At 40.0% G+C, this 23,984-nt stretch overlaps 1 protein-coding gene across 2 annotated transcripts; it reads right to left on the bottom strand.

Moving 5' to 3' along the window:
- Positions 1 to 4,029: 4,029 nt before the first annotated feature.
- On the bottom strand, positions 4,030 to 23,955 carry MKRN2 (makorin ring finger protein 2). Of its 2 annotated transcripts, XM_025164986.2 has the most exons (9): positions 23,814 to 23,955; positions 23,569 to 23,671; positions 22,491 to 22,619; positions 21,148 to 21,335; positions 18,892 to 19,199; positions 16,146 to 16,360; positions 13,520 to 13,630; positions 8,279 to 8,423; positions 4,030 to 4,566 (listed from the first exon to the last, which is right to left on the bottom strand). In XM_025164986.2, the coding sequence occupies exons 2-9, from the start codon at positions 23,595 to 23,597 to the stop codon at positions 4,420 to 4,422; spliced, it is 1,272 nt and encodes a 423-aa protein (XP_025020754.1). In that variant the 5' UTR covers positions 23,598 to 23,671; positions 23,814 to 23,955; the 3' UTR covers positions 4,030 to 4,419. The 2 variants fall into 2 exon arrangements, with proteins under 2 accessions (XP_025020754.1, XP_007425634.1); XM_007425572.4 differs by lacking the exon at positions 23,814 to 23,955 and having other exon boundaries at positions 23,569 to 23,737.
- Positions 23,956 to 23,984: the final 29 nt, after the last annotated feature.

The following is a 23,984-nucleotide window of genomic DNA, read 5'->3' as shown; positions in this document are numbered from 1 at the left end:
AAAGTTGGTATGTTAGTGTGTTTTATTTTGCAGGCAGAGAATGCAAATGTGTTTATGTGCATTACTGTGCCCACAAATCATAATGCTGCTGACATTGTGTAAATGAAAAGATTACTGTTAGCTTTGTTGGGCGGTTAGCTGAACTCTGATGTGCTCTTTACGTTCTGTGCATGTTCTCACGGCCTATTAATGTTGAGCTTCAGCGTACATTTAAAAATGCAAACTTGTTAACTTGGGCTGGTTTGCTGGGCTTCAATGCATGTGGGCATTCCTTGCATGCGCTCATGTCTTCGTGTTGCCATTTTATATTATTAATTCAGTTCAGAAGCACCAACAATCTTTGTTTTTGTAGCCAGCAGCACATTTATACAAGTGAAACATTAGCAAAGAACAGTGTGGCTGCTTTTGTTGGATTAGTGCCAAGAGGCAGATCAATACTTATGTAAAAATTGGCCCAGAAGATCATTTAAAAAACATACACAACTTCAAACCATTAAGATGATTTCATAGGGGAAATATGCTGTTAGAAAGAAATGTTTAAAAGATGAATGCACTTCATGTCCTGTAATCTATTGAATGATGTAGACTCAACGGTTCTCAAAGCGTGGTCTGAGGACCCCTGGGGTTCCCCAAGACCCTTTCAGGGGGTATGTGGAGCCAGTAGTTTAACATTTCTCAGTTTTAATTTCTAATACAGTACATATTGCTAGATATAACCCACATAAACAAAAGCTTTTTGGGGTCCTCAGTTATTTTTAAGAATGTAAAGGATTCCTAAGTCCAAAATGGTTGAGAACCAATACTGTAAATGAAGGCCTTTGCATATTCCCTTTTGAGAAGGGGTGCTTTTTTGATAAGAGATTCTAATCTGAACAATATTTTAGCAAATGTCAGCAGAGTTGTGTTCTGGCTGGAACTACATCAGATTTTGACTACTGAAGTCTCTTAGCAATTTACTATAAGATTTTGAGCTCTGAACTGTTGGAACACTACCAACTTGAAAAATCCTGAGATTGACATGCATCTGCCTTGATGTTTTCTATAACTTTTTAAAATAAATCTGACAGTAATCCTATACGAAGATACACTAGATCTAAAAATACCCTATAAAGTAGGAGAGAAAAGCTGTTGAAAGAACTGGTATGTTCTTTGCTTTTAGTATTTGTGTCTGGTTACAAAATCTTAATGTAGAGTTATAGCCATATAGAAGTCAAAACTAAAAATGTCCATTTCCAAGACTGGATGTGTAGGGTAGTAATCCTGCTATCAGTTGAAGTTTGGAAGCTGAAGATGTAATTTAAGAACTTGAAGAGGTAGCAGGAGGTGACTGAGAGAAGCTTGTTTTATCTTCCCTGAAATCTTATTGGCTCAAGTTTAAGCTAAAATTATTGCCCGCTTAAACTCTCAAGTAGAAGTCAAAGACATGTCAGTCAAGAGCAACAGTGTAGACTATTCCAGTGTTAGGAAAGTAATCTGAACTCAAAGCTACGTTCTATTTAAATATAAGTGGAAGGGCAATTTGTTCTTCAAATGAATTGAATCTTAAATTTGCAGCATGGTCTTGCATTTTGCCTCATTTGTCAATAAAGTAAAATTATCTCTAAAGTGATTATCAGTCAATGTGTACACAGGACAATGTATATTTTTCATACTAATAACCTAGATTATTCCTTCTGATCAACTGTGGAGGTTGGGAGTTCTCGAAAAGCAGTGTAACTTTGGATAGCCATAATCAAGTTTCTCTATCTTGCAGTTATCCTGAAGAAAACTATGATATACTAATTCAGGAATATGTAATAACCTTCGGCTCAGGGTTTCAGATGGCATATAGGCATGATGTGGACCCAATTTTCCTAGGTTTGGATGATTTCAAAGGGTGAAACAGATGCCTTAAGTCCCCACAAGGTTTAAATCATGCCGTTTACTCAATCTTACTAAAACAAAACCAAAAAAAGAGGCTGAAAACATTGGCTCTGCTTATTCTGCAAAAAGGATGCTGGCAAATCACATTCCACACCTGGGCTGTATCTTTTTTGCATCCTTTTTGCATTTCTTCAATAACATCTTTTAAAATCTTCAATTAAAATTTCAATAACATTTGAAGTTCTAAATCAGTGGTAAGGAAGCTGCATATGTTCAGCAGCATTTGAAGGACCACAAACGTGGAACAATATTTAATAAATTCTCTTAATAAATTACAGTAACAGCTGTTATAGTCTTCAAATAAGTGTCATGCTTGGGATGGGGCAAAAAGTGACACCAGTATCCATTGGCAAAGAAGCAATTATTGAATCTGCTTGGATATTTATCTACAATTCATCTACCAGTAGCTGACTTCTGAATAATGAGTTCGTGGCTAATTATCAAAGGTACCACCAAGGACTATTTTATGAGACTGAGTATCTGGCATTTAAAGATTCTTGTAAATATAAACACACAGCCATTGTCTGAGAGAATGAACCCACAACATACCCATAAAACTCCAAACATGCTCCTGGTAGAATGGGCTGCCTGCTCCTGTATTAGACAAGCAAGCTAGACAGAGGTACTAGGCTTCTTCATGGTACTTATACCATGCAGAGGCCTACAGGATTCATCTATTATTTCCCACATGCTTTCCCAGTATCTACACAATTCCATTTGTGACAGCACTTTACATGGTGAGGTGTTGAATCAATGTCTGTTGCTAGTAATAGACAGTAATGGCCTAAAAGGCTAATAGTTGCCTCAGCAAAAGGTAGCTGACTTTGGCTCATCTCAGAATGTAAGCAGGGTTGACCATGATTAATACTCTGATGGGGGACTACCTGGGAATTTTAGGGCTTTATGCTAAAGTGAGGGGGGGGGAAGATTCCAGAAAGCAATAGCAAATCACTTCTGTAATGCTGCCAAGAAAAGGAGAAGTTTCTGTGGTTACCAGGAATACAGGACAATGTTTTTAAGGGCTATTAAAGTTCAGTTAAGGCTGCTTCAATTTTGACACGGGCTACACTTTCCGTACAAGAGCAGATTCAAGACCCAGAGAGTTCTCTGTATGCAAATTAGTACATGCAGTTCAAGTAGTCTCTGTTCTGCTTAACTTCTACCACTTACTTCCACCCACTAGCTGGACAGAGCTGAGTCACATTTCTCCATGACCCGCTAACCTCCTATGTAGTACAGTATCTCTGAATGCTCTGTTTTTGAAGGCTGGACAGTGCTATTAATTGCTTCTACTAACAGGATTAGGATAAGAGAACATCTTAAATGACTGAACAGCTTCTTGATTTCCAGGAGAGTTTGGTAGTGCTTTGGATGTGAAGGCAAAAATGTATAGCATCCAGGAAAAGATGCAGCTGCTTGAAGGAGCTGCAAAACAGTGCTATGTGAGCAAACCTGCCTGCTCTCAAACTCTTTTGCTTCTGAATTTGAAATGCCGCATGGTCCTAATTTTCAGGCATTGTTCAGACAGTGCTAACTTCTAAAAGTCCTACATTAAATTAAATCGTGTGACAAAGCACCAGTATTTTAGCAATGCCTATAATGCCCATGTATAGATTTAACAGGTTTCTTAGTTCAATATTTGAACTTAGGCATATCGGAACCAAATTATTTCTGAAAGGCCACCCCTCACCTACTTGGAGCTAATTAACAAAGGAATTCTCTACTTATATACAAAATGAATATTGGTTATTGCCTCCAAGAAAATCAAGTAACTAGCACGAATTTTTTTACTGAATTTTCATTCTTAGATATCTCATTACTACAATTAATCTTAAATGGTGGCTACTTCATTGGATTAAAATGGGTACAATTTACAGGAGCCAGGAGAACTGCAGCACAGGTAGTGAAGCCAATGTTTAAATAACCATGCTGCTTATGAAATACATTAACGCTGCTCATGCCCAAATTTTAAAGAAAAGATCATTTTTATTTTAAAAATTGGTCATGTGCACTGTTACAAAGCTTTAGAAGATGGAATAATAGAGCTCATTATTTTTTGTTAACCACCCTGAAAACAGAGTCTGATAATATTAAGCCACACTGATATATTTGACATGGGTAATTAGATGTATTTTTCTTTTCTTTTATTAAGATGTTATGATGATCTTAAAAGACAACCTCCAATTACTTGGATCTATCTGAAATCTTAGAATAGCAAGCTTTTTTCAATAAAATGGGAGTAAATATTCTCTTAAACTAAAGAACATACTGCTCCCTTCTAATAGAAAAGTTCTTCTCTTCATGATTACATCTATCATTTTTATTCCAAGCACTCATTTTATGATGTCTCAACACTTGCTCTACAGTGACACTCATACTAGAATTTCACCAGGACCTCAGTCTCCATGGCACAATAATTCTAATATTGTGGTACAAAGTTACTGAAGAAACAAAGATCAAAATATGGAAGAGACACAGGAGAGATCTTGTGGCATTCTAGGGAGGAGGAGCAGCAGATTCAGCATCTGTGCCAGAAAGATGCATAAAAAGCTCTCCAATCTCGGATACATCATCACTGGCAACTGGTAGCGTCCTGTTTTCTCGGTCTTCAATAAAATCCCACAGACGAACAGAATTGAGGAACTAAAACAGAAGGCATGAGTTACTCTTACTAATATCTCTTATATTTAAGGCACTGTTTGGACCTATGACTACAGCTTTTTTTTACCCCCCTAAGGCAGCATCCCAACAGCATCCTCCCCCATTGGGATCACAGGAGCTGGATTTTTCACCCACAGCATGGTAGAATCAACTTCTTCAAGCAGGATGGAGGGGGCTGAGGATGTTTCTATCCCTATCTGTTGTAGATAAAACAGCATCCTCACTGCTGCGTGAGCTGCACTGGCTTCCAGTTGCTTTCCAGGTGCAATTCAAGGTGCTGGTTATCACCTTTAAAGCCTATGTGGCATGGAGTCAGATTACTGTGGGACCACCTCTCCCTGAGAGTATCTGCCCATCCTACTAGGTTAGATAAGGTGGGCGTGCTCCAGGTCCCCTCCCTTAAATATCGCCACCTGATGGGACCTCAGAGGTGTGACTTCTTGGTGGCTGTCCCAGCCCTTTGCAACAGCCTCCCACCTGAGATCAGAGGGATCCTTCCAGAGGGCTATGAAGACCTGGCTCTCCCTGCAAGCATTGGGCTAGGATGATGATTGAGCTGCAAGGATGCTTGGTCTGGCACCTGGGGGGGAAGGGTATTTTTGTTTCTAATCATGTTTTTAGGGATTGGTATGAGCTGCCTAGAGTCATTATACGGTAGTCCTTGACTTATGACTATTTGTTCAGCAACCGTTCGAAGTTACAACGGTGTTGAAAAAAGAGACTTACGACCAGTCCTTGAAGTTGCGTCCCAGCACTCCTGCAGTCACGTGATTACGATCTGGGTGCCTGGCAATACACTTATGACCAATTGCCAAGCGCCCTGTGATCACATGAGGGCCATCTGCAACCTTCCATGCTGGCTTCCCCAGAAAGTCAAAGAGGAAGTCAGCAGGGAAGATCACAAGTCACTGGGGTAAGCCTCCCCCAGCTCCTCTGTGCTCGTGCCAGCCACCTGGGCACTCTCCCTGTCCCATGCTGCATCCTTGCACACTCTCCCTGACCCACACCCCCACGCAGCCTTCCCAAGCTGCACACTGCCTCTCACACACCCCTGCGCAGCATCTCTCGCACATCCCCACAGACCCTGACCCATGCTGCACCCCCACGCACCCTCCCCTACCCATCCTACCCCCCCCATCCCCTTGTGTCCTCCCCCACCCAGCAGCAGTCACCTACCTGCCTGTGGGCCTGGGACTTGTAATTTCCTACTGGCTTCCCCACTGACTTTGGTTGTGCGAAGCCGGCAGGAAGTTGCCTCACCTAACGACCATGGGATTCAGTCAACGACAGCAACTGGGACTGCAGGGATTGCTGTCACTAAGCAAGGCGGTTACACTTAGAACTGCATCGCTCAGCAACAGAAATTTTGGTCCCAACTGCTGTTGTAAGTCGAGGACTACCTGTATGAGATAGGCAGCCATGTAAATCCTATAAATACATACATACATACATACAATCCTTAATTTAGATTTTTTTTCCTTCCTAAATTACCTCATTGCTCAGAGTAATTGGGTAATGTTAGCTCAGGACTCTATGAATCGCTATATAATTTTGATAGACATGTAGAAGAAAGCTTGAACCACTTCACAGATCATTCCACTTCATTTTCACTACCTGAATCTGGACCCTCCTATATGTTAAGTGTGTCCTTTATAACTAAATTATGTCCTGTTTCTTGACAGTGGACAATAACCTAATATAAGCTTATGTTTATTGTATGTCCCTTGCTGTATATAGGTAGTCCCCAGTTTAAGAATGAGTTGCATTCCCAAGGTCTGTCCTTCAGTCGAATTTGTATGTAAGTCATAACAGTATTATTGTATAATACTGCATAAGTAGTATTATGTAATTAACTCGAATCATTGTGTATTTAACTCGAATTTTACTATAATAGGCTCCGTCCTTAACTATGGGTTGTCTTTAAACCAGGCATTCTTAACCTGGGGACAACCTGTATTTATCTGCAAAATGTCTTTATCTACTTTTTCTATTTTAACGGAGGGCATTTATTCTTCTTTGGATTCTACAGAATTTTTTTAGAGACCTTTATTCTCTAAAATGACTCTCTGCTGTATGTTCCATTGTAAATATCTCTGCCACACAAGCTGTTTCTAAACCACTAGATCACTGGCTCTCATCTCAAGTAGCAGAGCAGATTGATCTGATAAATTCCAAAACTGGAATCAACCTGGCCATACCATTCTCTCTCCCAAATTAGTCACTTATTAACTAAAAGGGACAGGTCCATAAGATACACTGTCTCCTGGGGGGGGGGGGGGAGAGATAGTTTAGCACACCATATAGAATTTACCTAAAGATTTGGTTCTACCTATGTCACCATTTAGTGGAAAAACTGTGCTGAATTCTCATCGTAATTATTTTCCCATGTATAATAACTGATGTTATCAACTCTGCAAATCAAGAACATGGATGGGATGAAACAGACAGAGAGCACTTATGTAGGAACTTAAGACTCCACAACTGCATAATAAAAATCAATGATCACCAGGCACAAAGTACAAATCCACAGGTGCGGAAGCCAACAGCAGCATTACATGACTGATGGTAGCAAGTACTGCCACAATGCCAGTTGTGGATCCATACAGTTTTGACAAGTAATTTGAGGTTATAGCTAGGGACATAGGCAACAGCTATACTAATGCTAACATTAACAAATGTAGCAGTTCTCACTGGAAGAAAGTAAAACACAAAACTTCCTACATCCATGCCCAAAACTAATACATGTAGTCCTCTGTACAATGGCAGTTGGGACCCGGATTGCTGTTGCTAAGTGATGTGGTCATAAAGCACGACATCACGTGACCACATTGCTTAATGATGGCAACCCAGGCAGTCCTGGTTGCCATTGTAACCCCAAGATGCGCAGGTTGTTAAGCAGAAGCAGCAGGAGTCCCAGGTAGAGTGGGGGTGCCACAGGGGGTTGGGGAGGCCCTGGGATATCCAGCGCAGGCCGCGAGTTGGGGGAGGTGGTGCTGCAAGTCGGTGCGAGCACAGGGAGGCCAAGGGAAGGACTCAGGGCAGTGCACAGGAAAGCTGGGGGGAAGGGGACACTTCTGAGCTGCCCAGAGTCACCCTCTGGGGAAGATGGGTGGCATACAAATTTAATGAATAAATGAAATAAATACCAGAGCAACTTGCAACCTTCCCTGCCGGCTTCCCCAATGACTTGTGGGAAGCTGGCAGGGAAGGATGCAAATGGCGATTATGTGACTGCGAGATCCTGCAACCATTGTGTGAGCTGGTTGCCAAGTGCCCAAATCACAATCACGTGGCCATGGGGGGGCTGTGACAGCCAGAACCTTGAGGACAGATTGTAAGTACCACTCATTCAGCACCGTTGCAACTTCAAACGGTTGCTGAACGAGTGGTTGGTAAGCGAGGACTACCCGTATATAATTTTCAAAATTGTTTGGCACCACAATTGCTTGGCAAACAGTTCCACATATTCTTAAATTCAAGAGTTTTAAAATTATCAAGGCCAATTGGTTCTAAAATAGAAACAGCTAGATTGTCAAATGTAAGAACTGGGTTTATTGTGTGGGGATCACAGACAAAGTGTTCCTCCTATGCAAACTATTTAGTTTTGTTCAAAATGGTATCTGCTGCCTCAAACTTAAATAAATACACACACACACACACACACACACACACACACAGTTTTGTATCATCTTACCCGGACTGTCCCCTCAGAGCTGAGCTGCTTTCGTGGCTTTTCTGGCTCAGCCCGTCTTCCGTCTGGATAAGCATGGAGGTACAGACACTTCCCCCCAAATGGGCACGTCCCCTTTCCTTGCTCGAAATACTTGCAGGCTTTTCTCCTAGAATATGAGGGAGAAGAATGCATATCAGGATTACTCATATGGAGGCTGACAATTTAGTTTATTACTAGAAACTTAAGGAGTTTAGTGGCTCTAAACAGAAAGAAGCAAACCAAATACATAGGGAAAAGATTAATCTTAAAAGCAGCTGGGAGGCACATTTTTAGGATGATTTCAGAAATGTGAATTGAGATGACAAAAGTATAAAAAAAGCAAATCAGTATTTAAGACTTTGGGCTGTATTTGTGTGCTGGAATAAACATCAGCACCTTTTCTTCTCTCTCTCAAATATTAGCATAACCCATGTCAAACAATCTGTAGATGTACAAACAAAACAAAACCACTTCTTCTCTGATCACCACTGTCAAGTGAAATGTATCCAGATCTTTGTACCTGCTTGTTCCCTCTCTCTTCAATTTTATTCTATTGTTTTCAGCCCATTTCTCCAATATATCAAGATAATTTTGAATGTTATTTATGCCTTCTTGTGTATTAACCATCTCACCCAATTTTATGTAATCTGAAGTATGACAGACATTCCCTCCAGCTAGTCAACCACGGAGTTAATAAAGGCACTGAAAGGCCCATTTGTGGTACTTCCCTTGATTCCTCGATCCAGCACTTCTTGAGTATGATTTTCAAGCCAACATTTAACTGTCATTGCTACCCGGCCCTCCTATGATTAGCCTGCTAGTCAAAACATCATGGGGTACTTTGTCAAACTCTTTGCTGTAACTGAGATATATTAACTCTAGAGCATTCCTATGTTCTACTAAGGAAACAGACCAATAAAAAAAATGAGAATAGCTTGGTAAGGCGACTTCTTAGTTCTTAACTAACTACTAACCCTCATTGTTTTTAGGTACAGTGGTACCTCGGGATACGAACGCCTCTATGAATGAACTTTTCGGGTTACGACCAGCTCCGGCCGCAAAAATTTACCTCGACGTACGAACTCCGCCGGTCATTTTTCCGCCCTGACACGTGGTCCGCGGCCATTTTTCCGCCCCTGACACGTGGTCCGCGGCCGTTCTCCCGCCCTGCCGCGCCGCCCGGCCTTTTTCCCGCTGCGCCGTGCGGCGCCCAGCCGTTCTCCCGTTGCGTCGCGCCACGCCTGGCTGTTCTCCCGCCATGCCGCGCCTGGCCTTTTTCCCGCCGCGCTGCATGGCGCCCGGCCGTTCTCCCGCCCGATGCGTGTTCCGCGGACGCCAGAACGGATTAACGGTAATTACATTGAACCTTATGGGAAAATTTGCTTCGGGGTGCGACCAAATTCGGAGGGCAGAACGGATTAACCGGATTTACATTGAACCCTATGGGGAAATTTGCGTCGGGTTACGACCAACTCGGGATACACCCAGAGTCACAGAATGCATTAAGTTCATATCCCGAGGTACCACTGTATACTGAAAGCCAGTTTAGTGTGGTGGTTAAGGCATCAGGCTAGAAACTGGGAGACTCTGAGTTCTAGTCCTGCCTTAGCACAAAGCCAGCTGGGTGACCTTGGGCCAGTCACTCTCTCTCAGCCCCAGGAAGAAGGCAATGGCAAACCACTTCTGAAATCTTGCCAAGAAAACTGCAGGAACTTGTCCAGGCAGTTGCCAGAAGTTAACACTGAGTCGAAGGCGTCAAAAAAACAAAACAAAATCTACCACAACAACAGATTAATATTTTGACAATCTGCTCCAGAATCTTCTCAAGTATAGATGCCTGCATGACTGATCCTGCTCTCTCCCATTTTTGAAGATAGGGGTAATATTTATTCTCCAGTCATCTAGTACTCCATCCATTCTCAAAGATTTCTCAAAGATAGCATTAGTATACATTCATTTATAGCAAATTAAGGTGGTTAACTGTACTTCCCATTAATCAGGTGCTAAGGAGTACTATTCCGACAGAGAACTAATGATTGAGAGTCAACAAAATAAATTATAGCATGAGAGATCTGACAAGTATCAGAGTCAAAGATGTTAAGCATTTCATTTGATATAGTGCCAAGAAAAACAGAGGTGAAGGAAATTACATTCCCAATTAGGGTAGACACACAATTTGAATATTTTTCAGTTATTTCTTTGTAAGATAGAAATTCATAGGGTCTTTTTGTGTCTGTGTGCATGTGGATTTATTCCACAGGTTACCTGGAGACGATAAAGAGATTAGTCCTGAATACTTTTTCCTCTCTAATAATCAGTTTTAATATAGTCACACTTTAATTTCCATGGGAATGTATAAATTGTAGCCTTCAAACACAAACCACAGTAACCAAAGTCCAATTTGTGTGTTCTGATCAGCAGCTGCAGATTTCAGTTCTAGATTAATAGCACAGCTCCTGATGTGACTGATAAGCAAAACACTGCATAAATAGAGAGCAATGTAATGTAAACAACAAAAGCTCAGCTTTCTTAGAAACACATGTGCAACTTTTTAGAGACCGGCAGTGAAGGTCACAGAAATACAAATATGTCATTTTCTTAAACATACACTTTTAACCAAATGCTAGGTGGATTAGTATGGTATATACTGATGACTGGTTTTTCAAATAAAACCAAGCACAGTTGGGTGCAGTTTTTCATCAGCCCCACTTACAATTGCCTTGACCTACAAGAAAAAGCACTGATCAAAATATTGTTAGTTTCTAAAACCTACTCACGTTTTCATTCTGAATTTCCTACTTGTAGAACGTATTTGATGGTAACTTAAATAAAGCAATTAAAGATGTCCTAGCAAAAGAATATGATTAGAAAATACAGTTCTACATATATGCAAAAGAATATAGATTTGGCTTTAGGAAAGAAAAAGGGGGCAATGAACCATTAAGGGACAAGAACAGAGAAAGAAACTAATCCCTGTCTTGATTTTGTTTGGTATAAGATGGGGCATGGAGAAACTCTGGCAGGCTTTCAAGATACTCATATTCCCCCCTATTACAATGAAGAACACTCCTGGAATCCCTGATGCTTGTTTCTTGACCTGGCTTGACAACAATCTTGGAAGCCTCCCTATTGTCTCATCAGAGAGGCACTGGATCTCGCCTTCCAGATCTAGAATATGGTGACAGACCCTTGAGGCACCCTGCTGTCTGCAGAACAAGCGGTTGAGGCATTATTCCAGCATCAACAGCAGCAATATACATAGATAATGAACTGTCAAACACTGTGATACAGCTAGCACAGCATTTGGGTCAAGGCTTACCTTAGCTGGAAGCAGCCCCACAAGTTGCTGCATAGCCAATGTTGTTCTGGTCTTCTGGAAGTCTACCAGAGAAGTCTGCATAGGCTCAAGATCAGTCCCTGACTTTCAGAACTCAGTGTGAATTGTTCATGGCAGGCTGACCAATAGGATTTCCTACAGGTCAGACCAAGGTCACCTTTGTTCTTAGTCTGCTGAAAGAAGTGGCAGCCAGATGGGGCAGTCCTACTCACTGAGAGCAATGATGCATGATCAGACTATGGAACTTCATGCAAAGATTTAGAGATGCTTTTGATGACCACTAATCACTAACTGGGAGATCTGCAAGCTAAAACAAGGAAATTGCGAGTTTCGGAGCATGTGGCTAATTTTTAGTTACATGCAGATGTGCATTGAATGATCTTGCCCTAATTCAAGAGTTTCAGAAAGAGCTTTCTGATAAACTGAGGGATGAATTAGTAAGAAAGGGTACACCAGAGAATTTGGAAGAACTGTGTTAACTGATGGGTGATTGGAGGAGTTGAGGCACAGAGGGAATAACAGAGGGAGATTTTATGGCATTTTGTTACCCCCACCCCTATTGCCACCTTGGACTCCAGCACTGTAAAACCCATGCAAATAGGAGTGGTGAAGAGATTCTTGTCTGCAGTGAAGAAACACAGACCTTGGTTTATGTTTTTGCTGTGGAGCACTAGGACACCTAGCCATGGCTTGTCGTGCTAAAGTTCCTTCCTCTGAGTTGGCTGGAAAGTGCCACAGCAGTTGAGCCGTGAGTCATCTCATGAGAAAATGCCCAAATCACTCCATAGCCTCATCTTTAGGAAACTTCACAGGGTCTTCTCCCAAGAGCTCAGCAAGGAGGCCCCAGGCAATTAAAAATGGCTTAGATAACCAACAACAGGCAAGTGCATTTTATTATCCCTGTTACTCTACACACACCCATCAGTACAGAAATACAACTCTCTGCTCTTTTAGACTCTGGTTCAGCAGCCAATTTCATAGATAAGACTAACTATGGTTTGTTGAACTAGTCATCCTGCTGCTTCATACATAGTGTTAGGCTACCCATTATGGTTAACAAACCGCAAAAACCCAATGCCTTAGCATAATGCAGCAAAGAAATCTGTGTGTGTGTGTGTGGGTGCGCGCATGTAGTGGGAGAATTCTGCCAGAATTTGGAGGAAAAACAGAATTTTCCACACAAAGACACTAGGATCAGTTTGGAATTCTGCCAGGAATGTGTAGGATTTTTGATCTACAGGAAAACACTGGTTACCTACCAAATTAAATTACTATTTGCACAAAACGAGAGCAATTGTGGAGTAGTGGTTGAAATGTTGGGAGTATCACTGGGAAGACACGGGTTCAAGTCCACTCTCAGGCATGGGAGTTCACTGGATGACTCTGGGCCAGGAATACTGTCTAAGCCAAACGTACCTCACAGGGATGTTGAGGAAAAAGGGAAAGAGGGAGTGCAATGTAGGCTGCTTATGGTCCTGAACAAAAAGCGGGCTACAATACTAACTAATTAATTAAACTAGAGTTTACCTCCAAACCAGAATTGAAAGGGGAAAAAACCAAGGAGAAGAGCAACATTTTTGCTCAAGACTTCTCCATGTAGTACTAAACTGGCTTATTGTTATATTTCAGCTAGATCACTGATATGCTTTAAAAAACCACCACTGGAGGTCAGTGGAGACATAACACTGGCCTGAACTCATAATCTACTCATTCTCCACTGATCTCATAAACAAAGTATTTCGTTGTAATAAGTACTCCATATGCATGTGCAGAGCTGAGAAAACTAATTGACTATAGCTAAATTATACATAAAAGAAATCTTGATCAAGGTCAGGGCATTAACAAATGTTTTACAACTGGTCTTAAATGCTTGTAAGTATACTTACCCAACTCCCTGCTTAAATGCTTCAATTAGTTCATTCTTTTTTGTCTGATCTTCTACCCAGTACACACTGGGAATTACAAACTCTGATATCACACGGCATTCTGGACAGGACCTTGAGTAGCAAAAAGAAAAGCTGGTATTTTTCTTGTTGAAGAAGCTATTTTACCTAACTCAAAAGCAGAACGAAGAGCAAAAAACCCCAAAGGTTCTCTGAATACATTACCCTTGCACTTGTCATAATTTTTAAGACATCTACCATTTAATTTTATTGACCCTAAGCCTTCTCTTTATTAAGAAAAGTCCATCATATTTGTGCTTTTCAGATCTAATTTTTCATTCGAGAACTTCATTTTCCTAGAATCTTCAATGATTTACCCCTTTGTTGGTCTCCTTTGAAACTTTTTAGAAAAGTGGCAGGACTTGAACTTAAGAAATATAAACTTGTGCAAGTCCAAAATTAAAAACTCAGCTCAAACAACTGTCCATACTATATATAACATATATTTTTAAATAGTTTCAATGTATCCCACTATTGAAACAAGTACTTCAATAAAAGTCTAGTAAGCATGTAGACTTATTAGAAAAAGATGGCCAAAACATGAATCTGGTCTTGCAAATATGCTACCAAGGTAAAATTAACATGTTACTCCCCAAGTCAGCAAAGCCATTTTTTCACACACCTTTAGAGCTATAAGCTATAAGCACCTTGTATGCTCCCATTAAAACATCCTGAAACTATTCAGTGGAGTTATACCTTCAAAAGGGAATGTCAAAGGCTTAAGACCTCCAAACAAGAAAGCAATCAAGTACTGCTAAATGGGAATAGACTGAAGGTTAAAAGTTCCTTCTCACAGAATGTCATTTCATATCTACACAGTATTTTAACATTTATCAAGCACGATACTGAGGCAAGAGGCATAAACTTTGCATCTGCTTTAAGTACAGCAAGCCAAAAGAGTTGTATGCAGGAAGGATAGGAAGTGGCATTCAACTTTTCTCCCCCTATGCCAAGTGGTGATGTACAAACCTTTTTCCCACTATTTTATAATGGTATTTCAATTGCATCTAACTTGTAACAAGGGGACAAGAAAGGTTTCATGAAAACTCATAACTGCACAGCTCTTAAAAAAATGAAGCAGGATAATATCATCTACTGTATGTTGTAAGAAAAGCCAGTTCTCTAAAATGGATTAGGCTGGGGTGCATAAGGGATGACCTCTTGTAGTGGACTTCAACCTGGGCAATTCTTTTCATACTGATTTGATCTTCAGACCAAGTTTTCCAGATGAGACCTAAAAGCCTTCTTTGTTAATGGTGTCTTCAGCCAAGATTGTGATAAGCTTGTGTTCTAAAGCAACCTTTATATTTTTTATTCTATACACTCCATCTTGCAGAAGTTATAGTTTTCTTTCATGTATTTTGTTTGTTAAATCCTAAATGCATGTATCTTTAGGCTTTGGTGCAAATGCCAACTTTCAAATTTTCTTTATTATTTCTTTCACCAAGAGAAGACCCACCCCCGCGGGGGGAGGGGGAGCTCATTTCAACCACTACTTTACAGTTAACCACAAAACAAATTAGAAGCCACTATAACGTGATCTCTCTGAGTTCTTTCCACAGACTAAATTGCCTACTGAATTGGATGATAAGTGATATCTCTGGATTAGACATAAAGGCAGTTCTACTTAGCTCATGTGGCCTAGTCAAGCCTGGTGGTTACCAATGGGCACCACCATTTACCACTATTTTTTTCCAGGAAGAAACATAATTGACTATTAAGCTAAAGCTGAGAACAAATGTTTCTTGCCGATATTTCAATCTGTGAAACCAGAAAGATCTGAAATCTAGGAGCACCCCAAACTGCCTGTTTCTTTGCAAGGAGTGTATCCCATTCAGAGCAGATTTACCTCATTTCTGGAATTGGGAGCCTCTCACAATGGGGACATCTTTCTTGCTGAATTCAACTCTAATCTGTTATCTCTTATCCAGTCTATTACTGACTACAAGCAAGCTTTTGAGTGAGACATGCTACTACTTGAGGATGTTCTGGAGAGAGATTTGGGTGACATCAGTACAATAACTAGCAGCATCTAGTTCAAAATCTGCTGGGGAACTCCGTCAGTTTCATGTAAATACTGAAATAAAATGAAGATAAACCAGAACTCTGAGGGACATCATAGTTTCTCCTAACTAAAATCTGTCCAACAAAAAATGAACAGAATTACTGCAGACAGTAATCAGGTGATTCAGAAAGATACTGTGCTTAATAACATTAACAATGACCCAGAAATCAACCAGCACCAAACATCACAGTCTGTAAGTTGATGCCCAAAGGAAGATCATCCATCAGAAATCACAATCCCAAAGCCCACTCTAAAGCCAATTTGAAATGAGTCAAGATAATCTACTTCCTCTTGGACTGTCTGCAACTGAGAAATCCACCCTGTTATTTTTTTTATTGAATTTATGTGTCTTTCAGTGAAAGCCGTATAGAACTGTAAGCTAAAATATTTTCCCTAGTCAACTATCAGCTATTCTGTAATTTATTTAAGGCTTCAAGGACTGAAATATTTGAAAGGAAACATGTAATAAACTAAGTTATGAAAGAGCAGGCTGTTGAAACTTACTTTATGATGGGATTCTCAAACTGCTTGACGCCCCTCCACTGACGGATACAGGACAAACAGTATGTGTGACTGCAGTTAGAAAGGATTCCGAATCTTCTTTCGGAGGCTGATGGCTTGTCATACACCACTTCCATGCAGATACTGCACACCTTGTCCTGGCTTGCCTGAAAGGCAAAAGCTTTCTCCATCTCATGTTCAAAGCTAGCCATGCACATCTATACAGGAAAAGAAAAGGCCAAAACAGAGGAAAGGAGTTGTTACTCTAGATTTATAAAATAATATGCTTACATTAAAACATAACTAGTTCATTAAGGATAGTAAAGCTTAGTCTGAAGTAAGTAGACACGGGGTTGCTTAATAAGAGGGAAATGTTTCCTCTATATCTGAGAAAGAGCTGTGTCTCTGCATACTATTGAAGGCATTACGCTCTAGCACCTCAGTTTTATTAAAAAGAACCTTCGCTAATAAAAAAATGAATTACATAATACCAAATGACTTCATTAAAAACTAGCAGCCACTTTGTTCTTACAGAACATTGGGATATAACCCACCACCATAAACAATGTTGGCATTTAAAGCATTGGACAGAAAGAAACACGAAGACACGGATCCAAGAAGACAATCTGGATTTTAAAAGCAACTGAATGGAATTATGGGATAACAGACTGTACCTTTGTAAATTACCAAGCTTCATGAGCACAGATTTTTACACAATATGCTAAGCCACAAATCACAGCATGACACATGAACCCAGGTCAGTGTGCGTAGGGAGGTATGCATGTGTGAAGTTCCACAATGTGCAGCCAATACAACAGATTAACAAAGTTTGCCACAATAGGTCATAAACTGAACAGGAATGAATAATTTTTAACATTTGTAGCTGTTAACTTTAACTTAATATTGGTTAATACAGGGCCTGAAATGGGAAATTAAAAAGGAAGTAGGCTGATTGAAAAGCTGATACAAAGGGGAAAGCAGAAAAGTTTGGGAAGATTTAATTATATACATTTTTAAAAAAGGGAGATGCTAGTTCACTGCTTTGTTTATAAATTTAGCATCAGAGAAGAACCACCATTCAGGCAAATGATTGTATTTAGAACAGAATGATTCAACTAAGTAATTCCTCCTCTCCTGCTTTCATGTTATTCTGGAATAAATAAAAAAAATCTGTTTAAACTAATCACAGTTTACCATGATTTTCTATCTAATAAATTCATTTAAGTCATACTAGTGAGGAAAATGAGAAGGAATCTAGCCATATTTTATATAGGTTGCTTCTGTAATTTGTAGTTCAATTAACCATAGTTTTGCTTATCTGGGGTTAGTAAATATAAATCAGATCTTCTTATCCATGGTAAAGGGTTTGGTGTATACGTAGACCCCGGGTTAAGAACGCCCAGTTTAAGGACAACCCATAGTTAAGAATGAAGCCTATTGTAGCAACATTTGAGTTAAACACACAATGATTCCAGTTAAACACACAATGGTTCAAGTAAATAACACAATACTACTTCCAGCTTACATGTAAATTCAACTTAAGAACAGGCCTTGGGAATGGAACTCATTCTTAAACTGGGGAGTACCTGTGTCTGGGGGTTTTGGCATATGGTTCTGTCAAAAAGGTAATGAGGAAGATTTTTGAGATACCTTCTGTGTATTTTATGCATGTGCAAATAGGAAGGTGGGCTTTGGGGCATGTGTAAAGTATGTTTTACCAACATCTTATTAACTGCAGACTTGTATCTGCAGTTCTTAGGCTAAAGTAGAGCCCAAACAAATAATGAGGGCCACCTATATTTGATTCTATTTGCCACATTCCCTTGGGATTAATGTAGAGTCTGCATCTTAATGTTGAATATTAATTTATTTAAAACAAGACTACATAGATTCTTCCAATTATCCAAAGAGTTTTGCACAACACACAATTAAGAACAAATTCATTCTTCTAAAATATAAAATTAGAAGTTAGGGCAAAATGTAATTGGGCCCATATTTCTTTCTGATACTCTCTTGCTTCTAACAGGCTATTATAGATGATTTTATCAGAGACCTAAACTGCTTTTTCACTGGGGGAACCATAACATTAGGCTAGAGAGATCGTAGCTTGTTCACACCACCTTTTCACAACACCACCATTCCCCAAATTCAGATGTCATGATGTGCTGCAATCTCCTTGCAGGTCTGAAAGAGGAGGAGAGAAGCTATACAAACCTAAGGTTCATACAGCGATTTCTTATAATGGAAAATAATAACGTATTCTATTAGATTTGCAGTAAGCCTTTGACATTTAAGTAAAAAAGATCACCAAGTCCTTTGACATTTTGGCATGTTGTCTATTCAGCTGCTTTTGCTGGAAGATGTAGAAGATCCCACACTAGGAATGATTATGCCCTTGTGGGCAAGTTGAGTCTCCTGAGCCTGCTTTTCTTCAGTGTTAATTTCTTAAAGATATTTGAAGTGCTCTCCCCAATACACAGATTTCAGATCAAGCCTATAACCTGTGCTAAAAACCCTCCATAACATATAAAGCCATCATGTTTTGCGCAGCAGTGCAGTGCATAAAATCCATCAGAAATTGTAAAGAGCTAGTAAATCAGATGAGGACCAGTTCTGTACTTTTACATACACATAATTGTTCAGTCTCTGTCATTGTTATTGTACATTGACCTGATATTTTTGTCAGTTAAATAATGATCTGATCTGAAAATAACAGAACCGAGCTAGTTTTATTTCTGGTCATATTTACCTTCTCATGTGTCTTCCTCTGTTCTGGATCAAAGGGATGAAGTACTTGCAATCCACAGATTTCACACACTTGCCCATGGAGGTAGAGGCACCGGTCTCCAAACTGGCATATGCCAGCTGCTGCATAGGGACACAACTGTTCGTCGTACGCACATGAACTCCCAGGTTCAGCATCACCTTCAAGCCCGCTGCGGATAGCATCTAAATACGAATGGGGCTTTATTTCAGGTGTGTCAGCTGGAATACTGCAACATGCCAAGTCGCTTATTGTACTGGGCCTTGTCCTTTCTTCATTGGATCCACACAAGTCTTGGAAGAGGAGGGAATATTAGATCACATTAAAAAATAGATCATGATTCAAACAATGAAAGAGTGAGGAATCCCTCACTTTAAAGCAGGGGGAACTGGCAAGCATTTCTAAGCCTGAATGTTAACAGCAGCTGACGTGCTTCCATCAAACATGGAAAATCTGCTTTCAACTTCAAATCACAGAAATCACTATAATCTCCAGCTACATTCTACAATACCATGAAGATCTGGGTATTAGTCACCTAAAAAACAATGCAGCAGCAATATAGTATCTCAGTTTACAACAGTGCAGGAAAATCACTGCAGATTAACAAAATGCCAATAACAACAAACAGTGGAATGCATGTGAAAAAAGAGCTTGTTTCAAGGACCTTAGAGGTGAGGCTTGAGCAAGTTTTGGCCTCAACACAACAGTCTCCAACTGCAGTATTTACTATTCTCCCTACATGAGTAGCAGCCACCCAATCACAGAGAAAACATTGAGGAATGCAATGGGGTGGGGACTAGGGCTAAATCTATTTTCTGACTTCAGCCATTATGAATCAAGTCTGCTCTTAACTACACAATCTAACGCAGGATCTATTTCTTGGTCACTCCAGCAAGTGACAGAATATTGGACCTGATGTTTTTATTTATATTTATCCCATAAAACTTTCTGGATGTTATACATACATTTTAAAAAACGATTGCAATACAAACCACAGAAAGCAAGTCTTAAAACATTCAAAAGCAAAAGTCAGAGCCTATAAAATCCTACCAGGCTATTTAAAAGACTAGAAAAATAACAATTCTTCAACAGACATCAGGAAAGCTTCTAAGACAAGGCCACTTTATGTCCATGAGGCCTGCACTGGAAAGGCCTCCCCTTAATTGCCACCTGTCAGATCTCATTTGCCAGGAATAGTTAAGAAAAGGGCCTCTTCTCAAAATTTAGGCAGGTATGTATGGTATTAGACATCCCTCAGGTAATTTGATTCCAAGTTACCTAGTGTTTTAAAGACTGCACACCCTTCCGGACTTAGAAATAGCACTGAAGCCCATATAGCCAACAAAGCATCAATGTACTAGCTTTGAAACATCAAAGACTCAGTTAACAACCATACAGCCATTTTTGGATTAAGTTTATGGACTGTTTTCAGAACAGTCCTATGTATGTACAACACATTAGAATAATCCAGGCAGGAGGTTACAAGAACATGGATAACTGAAGCTTGGTTATTTCTGACCAAATATGCTGTTGGGTTACTACCTGAACCTGGCATAAAGCTTTCTTAACCAATATGGTGAACTATGCCTCTAATGGTTGGAATGCTGAGAACTGCCATATGTTTCCAAGGACTTGGTTCTACAGAGAGCTGGCGAAGAACGGTAATAAAGTATTTAGATGTGTCTCATATTTTCAAATGTCTGGTGAAGCAAATACTTTGGATGTATCCACCCTTGGCTTGAATACTGCACTTTTTTATTTGTATGATATATTTACCATTAGTGGCAAATGAAATATAAAGAGCATGAATATTGACACACAACAGAAGAAAACAGTCTACCACCATCTGCATCTGTCAATTTTCATAGTAGAACAGTTTATTTGGAAAACATAAGTCTATTTATTTTGAAACATCTGGAAAATAGGACATTAAGTATTTGTCAAGTCTAGCTAGATGGCTGGCCTTGGCTGACTTCAAAAAGCTAAGGAGGATTACGCTTGGTTAGTATTTTGATGAGAGGCCACCAGGAAATACCAGTGTTGCAGGTTAGACTGAAAAGTAAAAAAAAAAAAAAAAAATCTCAGAAGGCAACAATAAACAATTTCTGTATTGCTGTCAAGAAAACTATATGGACATGTCTGTAATGTAACCAGGAGTAGAACCTGATTCAAAGACTTTACCTTTTTAAGAACCAGTACAGGAAAGAAGATTCATTTTAAAAATGACCCATTCTTACTCACCTCTGTCCCTGAGCACTAAGGTTTTCTTTTCACGTTTTCCAGATTCATGTACTTTACTTTTGATAACAGCTGTATTTTGCTCTGATGGGGAGTTAAGCCTTTGGAATGGTGGTGCAGAAATGTAAAGTGGCCTAGAACCCACTGTGCCACCGGATGCAGAGGATCCCGGAGGTTTAATGTGATCATATCTTAAAAACAAATGGAAACAACAATAAAGTATAAATGCTACAGGCATTGGTGTCAGCATGCTTGCTGAACACAAAGATAATACTCTATTGTAAAATTTCTAACGATTCCAAAGATAGCAATACTTGCAATATGGATTTGTTTCACAGAATTGACCATCTGAAAACAGAAACTTAAATTATTCTAATCCTAAAAGAAAGATATTGAAGATAAAAGGAGTAAGAATTCATAGGCTTTTAGTTATTTCAATGCCTTAGTTATTATCTTTATATATGGCTTTAGTTATAATGTAAAAACCTTATCCTATGTCAACGTTGTATCAAAGTTCAATATAACATAACTGTAAAGCAATGTAATGATATATAATTAGAACTCCAAATGATTAAAAAAACTTCACCTATATAAGACCATGTTTAGTAGGTCCTCTACCGACACTCATTAAATTCAATAGGGATTATTGTCGTGTATTCCAGTTTAACAATCTTAATTCAATCTGCTGAATTTAATAAAATAAACTTCCATGCATGTACAGGGTTAAGACTTTAGGATGTGAATATATAGAAACTAAATCCGAATCTACTGATAGATCTCTGGGTATTTTACAGGATTTCTGACTTCCCAGTAGTTTAATGTATAATTTATACCTGACCCTGGATTTTGGAGTTCAAGTAAAAAAAAAATTAAAATTAAAATTAAACTACAAAGTCAAGAGTGTCTTTCCTCCTTTTAAAGCAACCACTTGGGGTCTGAACACTGCATTATATTAGCATACTTTGAGACTGATATCTTTTGCCACTTATATGGGACCAAGCCCTGATGAATTTAACTTATTTTGGAGTAGATATGCATATGATTGGAGTGCTAAACTTGCAAACTTCTAGAAAGCCATCTCACCAAAGACAAAACCTATTTATGGACCACATCTCTCCACAGTTTCTTTTAAAACAGCTATTCAAAGTCTAAAGCTGCTCTTCTAAAAGAGCCCTTCCCAGATTTCTTCAGTTCACAATCATCCCACAGCAAACACTGCTAGCAAGAAATTATGAGAATTGCACTGGCACTGGGTTGAGGAGTACACAAACAATAAACAGCTTCTTAAGTGTCTTTAGCATGATAAAATAACTGCAGGCTTTATCTTGAAAACCAACAACTCATACTTGCAGCGAGTTCCATAGGCACACTGTCCTTTCTGATAGAATTTGCAGATAGTAGATCGTTTGCTTGTAGACAAATCATGGGAAAACAGACACCTATTTCCTTCACGACATACTCCTTGTATAAAATACCTACAACAATATAAATGCAGAGTCACATACAGCAACAGATGTCAAATACATACTTTTTCTCTCAATATTTGTCAAGTCTGTGAGACAAATCTGCCAAGATTTCCTCCAGAAAGTTTAGAAAAGCAGAATGTGAAATATTTGTATATTTGAAATATACAAAAATCCTAAAATGACAGGTGGATTCTGAACTCTTGGCTCAAACCTGGTTAGACTGATTTCTCTAGGAATGTTATTTTATTGGTACTTTTAAAAGAACTTACAAAATATATTTTAAGATTTTGAATGCATGTTGGTAAATGTACATTCTACTGTACAGTTTATATCCTAAAAAGCTTACCCTGATTATCAATAACGAGGGACTTCGGGGCAAATCAGCAATCAACAAGATTACTATCATACTTCCATCCTGTCTCAAATTTCAATCTGTTATGCTAGGTAACTAAGAGAACCACCTGATACTGATTTGCAGAGATGCTTAGGTGTTTTCTGAGCCAGTTGCACGAAGGCCCCGGCCCTAAGCAACACTGTCCTTTAATAATCATTTAGGGAAAATCGGGTCTGGATCTTTAAAGCAAGGGGAAATCAGGCTCTCAATAACTTTCCCGGTTAAGGAGAAAGCTCTCCTACGTGTAATGGGCATTTTCAGGGGCTGGGGGAAGAAAGAGGTTGGGGGGAGGGAGCGTGAAAGGTCTGGGCTGGAGAGTAAGCGGAATAAGGACAGGAAGCCATCGGCGATCCAGCTCTCCGGCTTTTTCCTTCCTCTCGCGGCTTGGTCGGAGGTGGAGGAGATCGGCAAGGAGGGCGGGAAAGGAGCGGGAAGGCATCTCGGTCCCGTTCCGTCCCCCCGATTCCCCGTGGGCGGAGCGTCTCCAAACGCCCGTCCGTTTTTCGGGTTGGGGAGGAAGGCAGAGCGTTCATCCCGGACGGTGCAGTAACTGCTCCCTCTGACCTGCAGGTCACGTCCTTCGTGGTGCTCATGTCTCCTTTGGCGCCGCTCCTGCTTCGCGGTCCTCTCCCTGCGCGGCTCCTCGCATTTTGGTTCCGATGTAGCGCTGGGGAGGGGAGAGGAAGGGAAAGCTGTTTGGGAGCCCAACAAAGAGAGCCGGGCCTTTGCTACAGGAACTGGTTTCCGGCCGGAAGTTATGAGGTGAAGCACTCTACCATAGAGAAGGAGAGAGGTGCTTTCCTTCTCACCTGGGAGGGCGGGCAGTTGCCGATCCTTCACCAGAAAAGCCGTTTACGATAAATTAAAGGCCCGAAGGAGGCCAGCCGCCCCTTTCCCGACTGATAAATTTCAAGAAAGCTCGCGCCTTTTAATAAAAAATGTCAGTCGGGAAAGAGGCGGTCGGCCTCCTTCTGCTTTTT

This window comes from Python bivittatus, unplaced genomic scaffold (genome assembly GCF_059951505.1).
Source record: "Python bivittatus isolate LINGU-HERP-01145 unplaced genomic scaffold, Pbiv_v1 ctg000080_np1212, whole genome shotgun sequence".
In the NCBI taxonomy this organism is placed as follows: Eukaryota; Metazoa; Chordata; class Lepidosauria; order Squamata; family Pythonidae; genus Python; species Python bivittatus.
This window is presented reverse-complemented; position numbering and strand designations above follow the sequence as displayed.

Coding starts and splice junctions, on each gene's coding strand:
- MKRN2 (XM_025164986.2), bottom strand. CDS start 23,597: ATGAGCACCACGAAGGACGTGACCTGCAG. Junction 21,336..22,490: donor GCCTATGGAACTCGCTGCAA/GTATGAGTTGTT, acceptor TTTGTTTTTAAG/ATATGATCACATTAAACCTC. Junction 19,200..21,147: donor CTTAGTGCTCAGGGACAGAG/GTGAGTAAGAAT, acceptor TCCTCTTCCAAG/ACTTGTGTGGATCCAATGAA.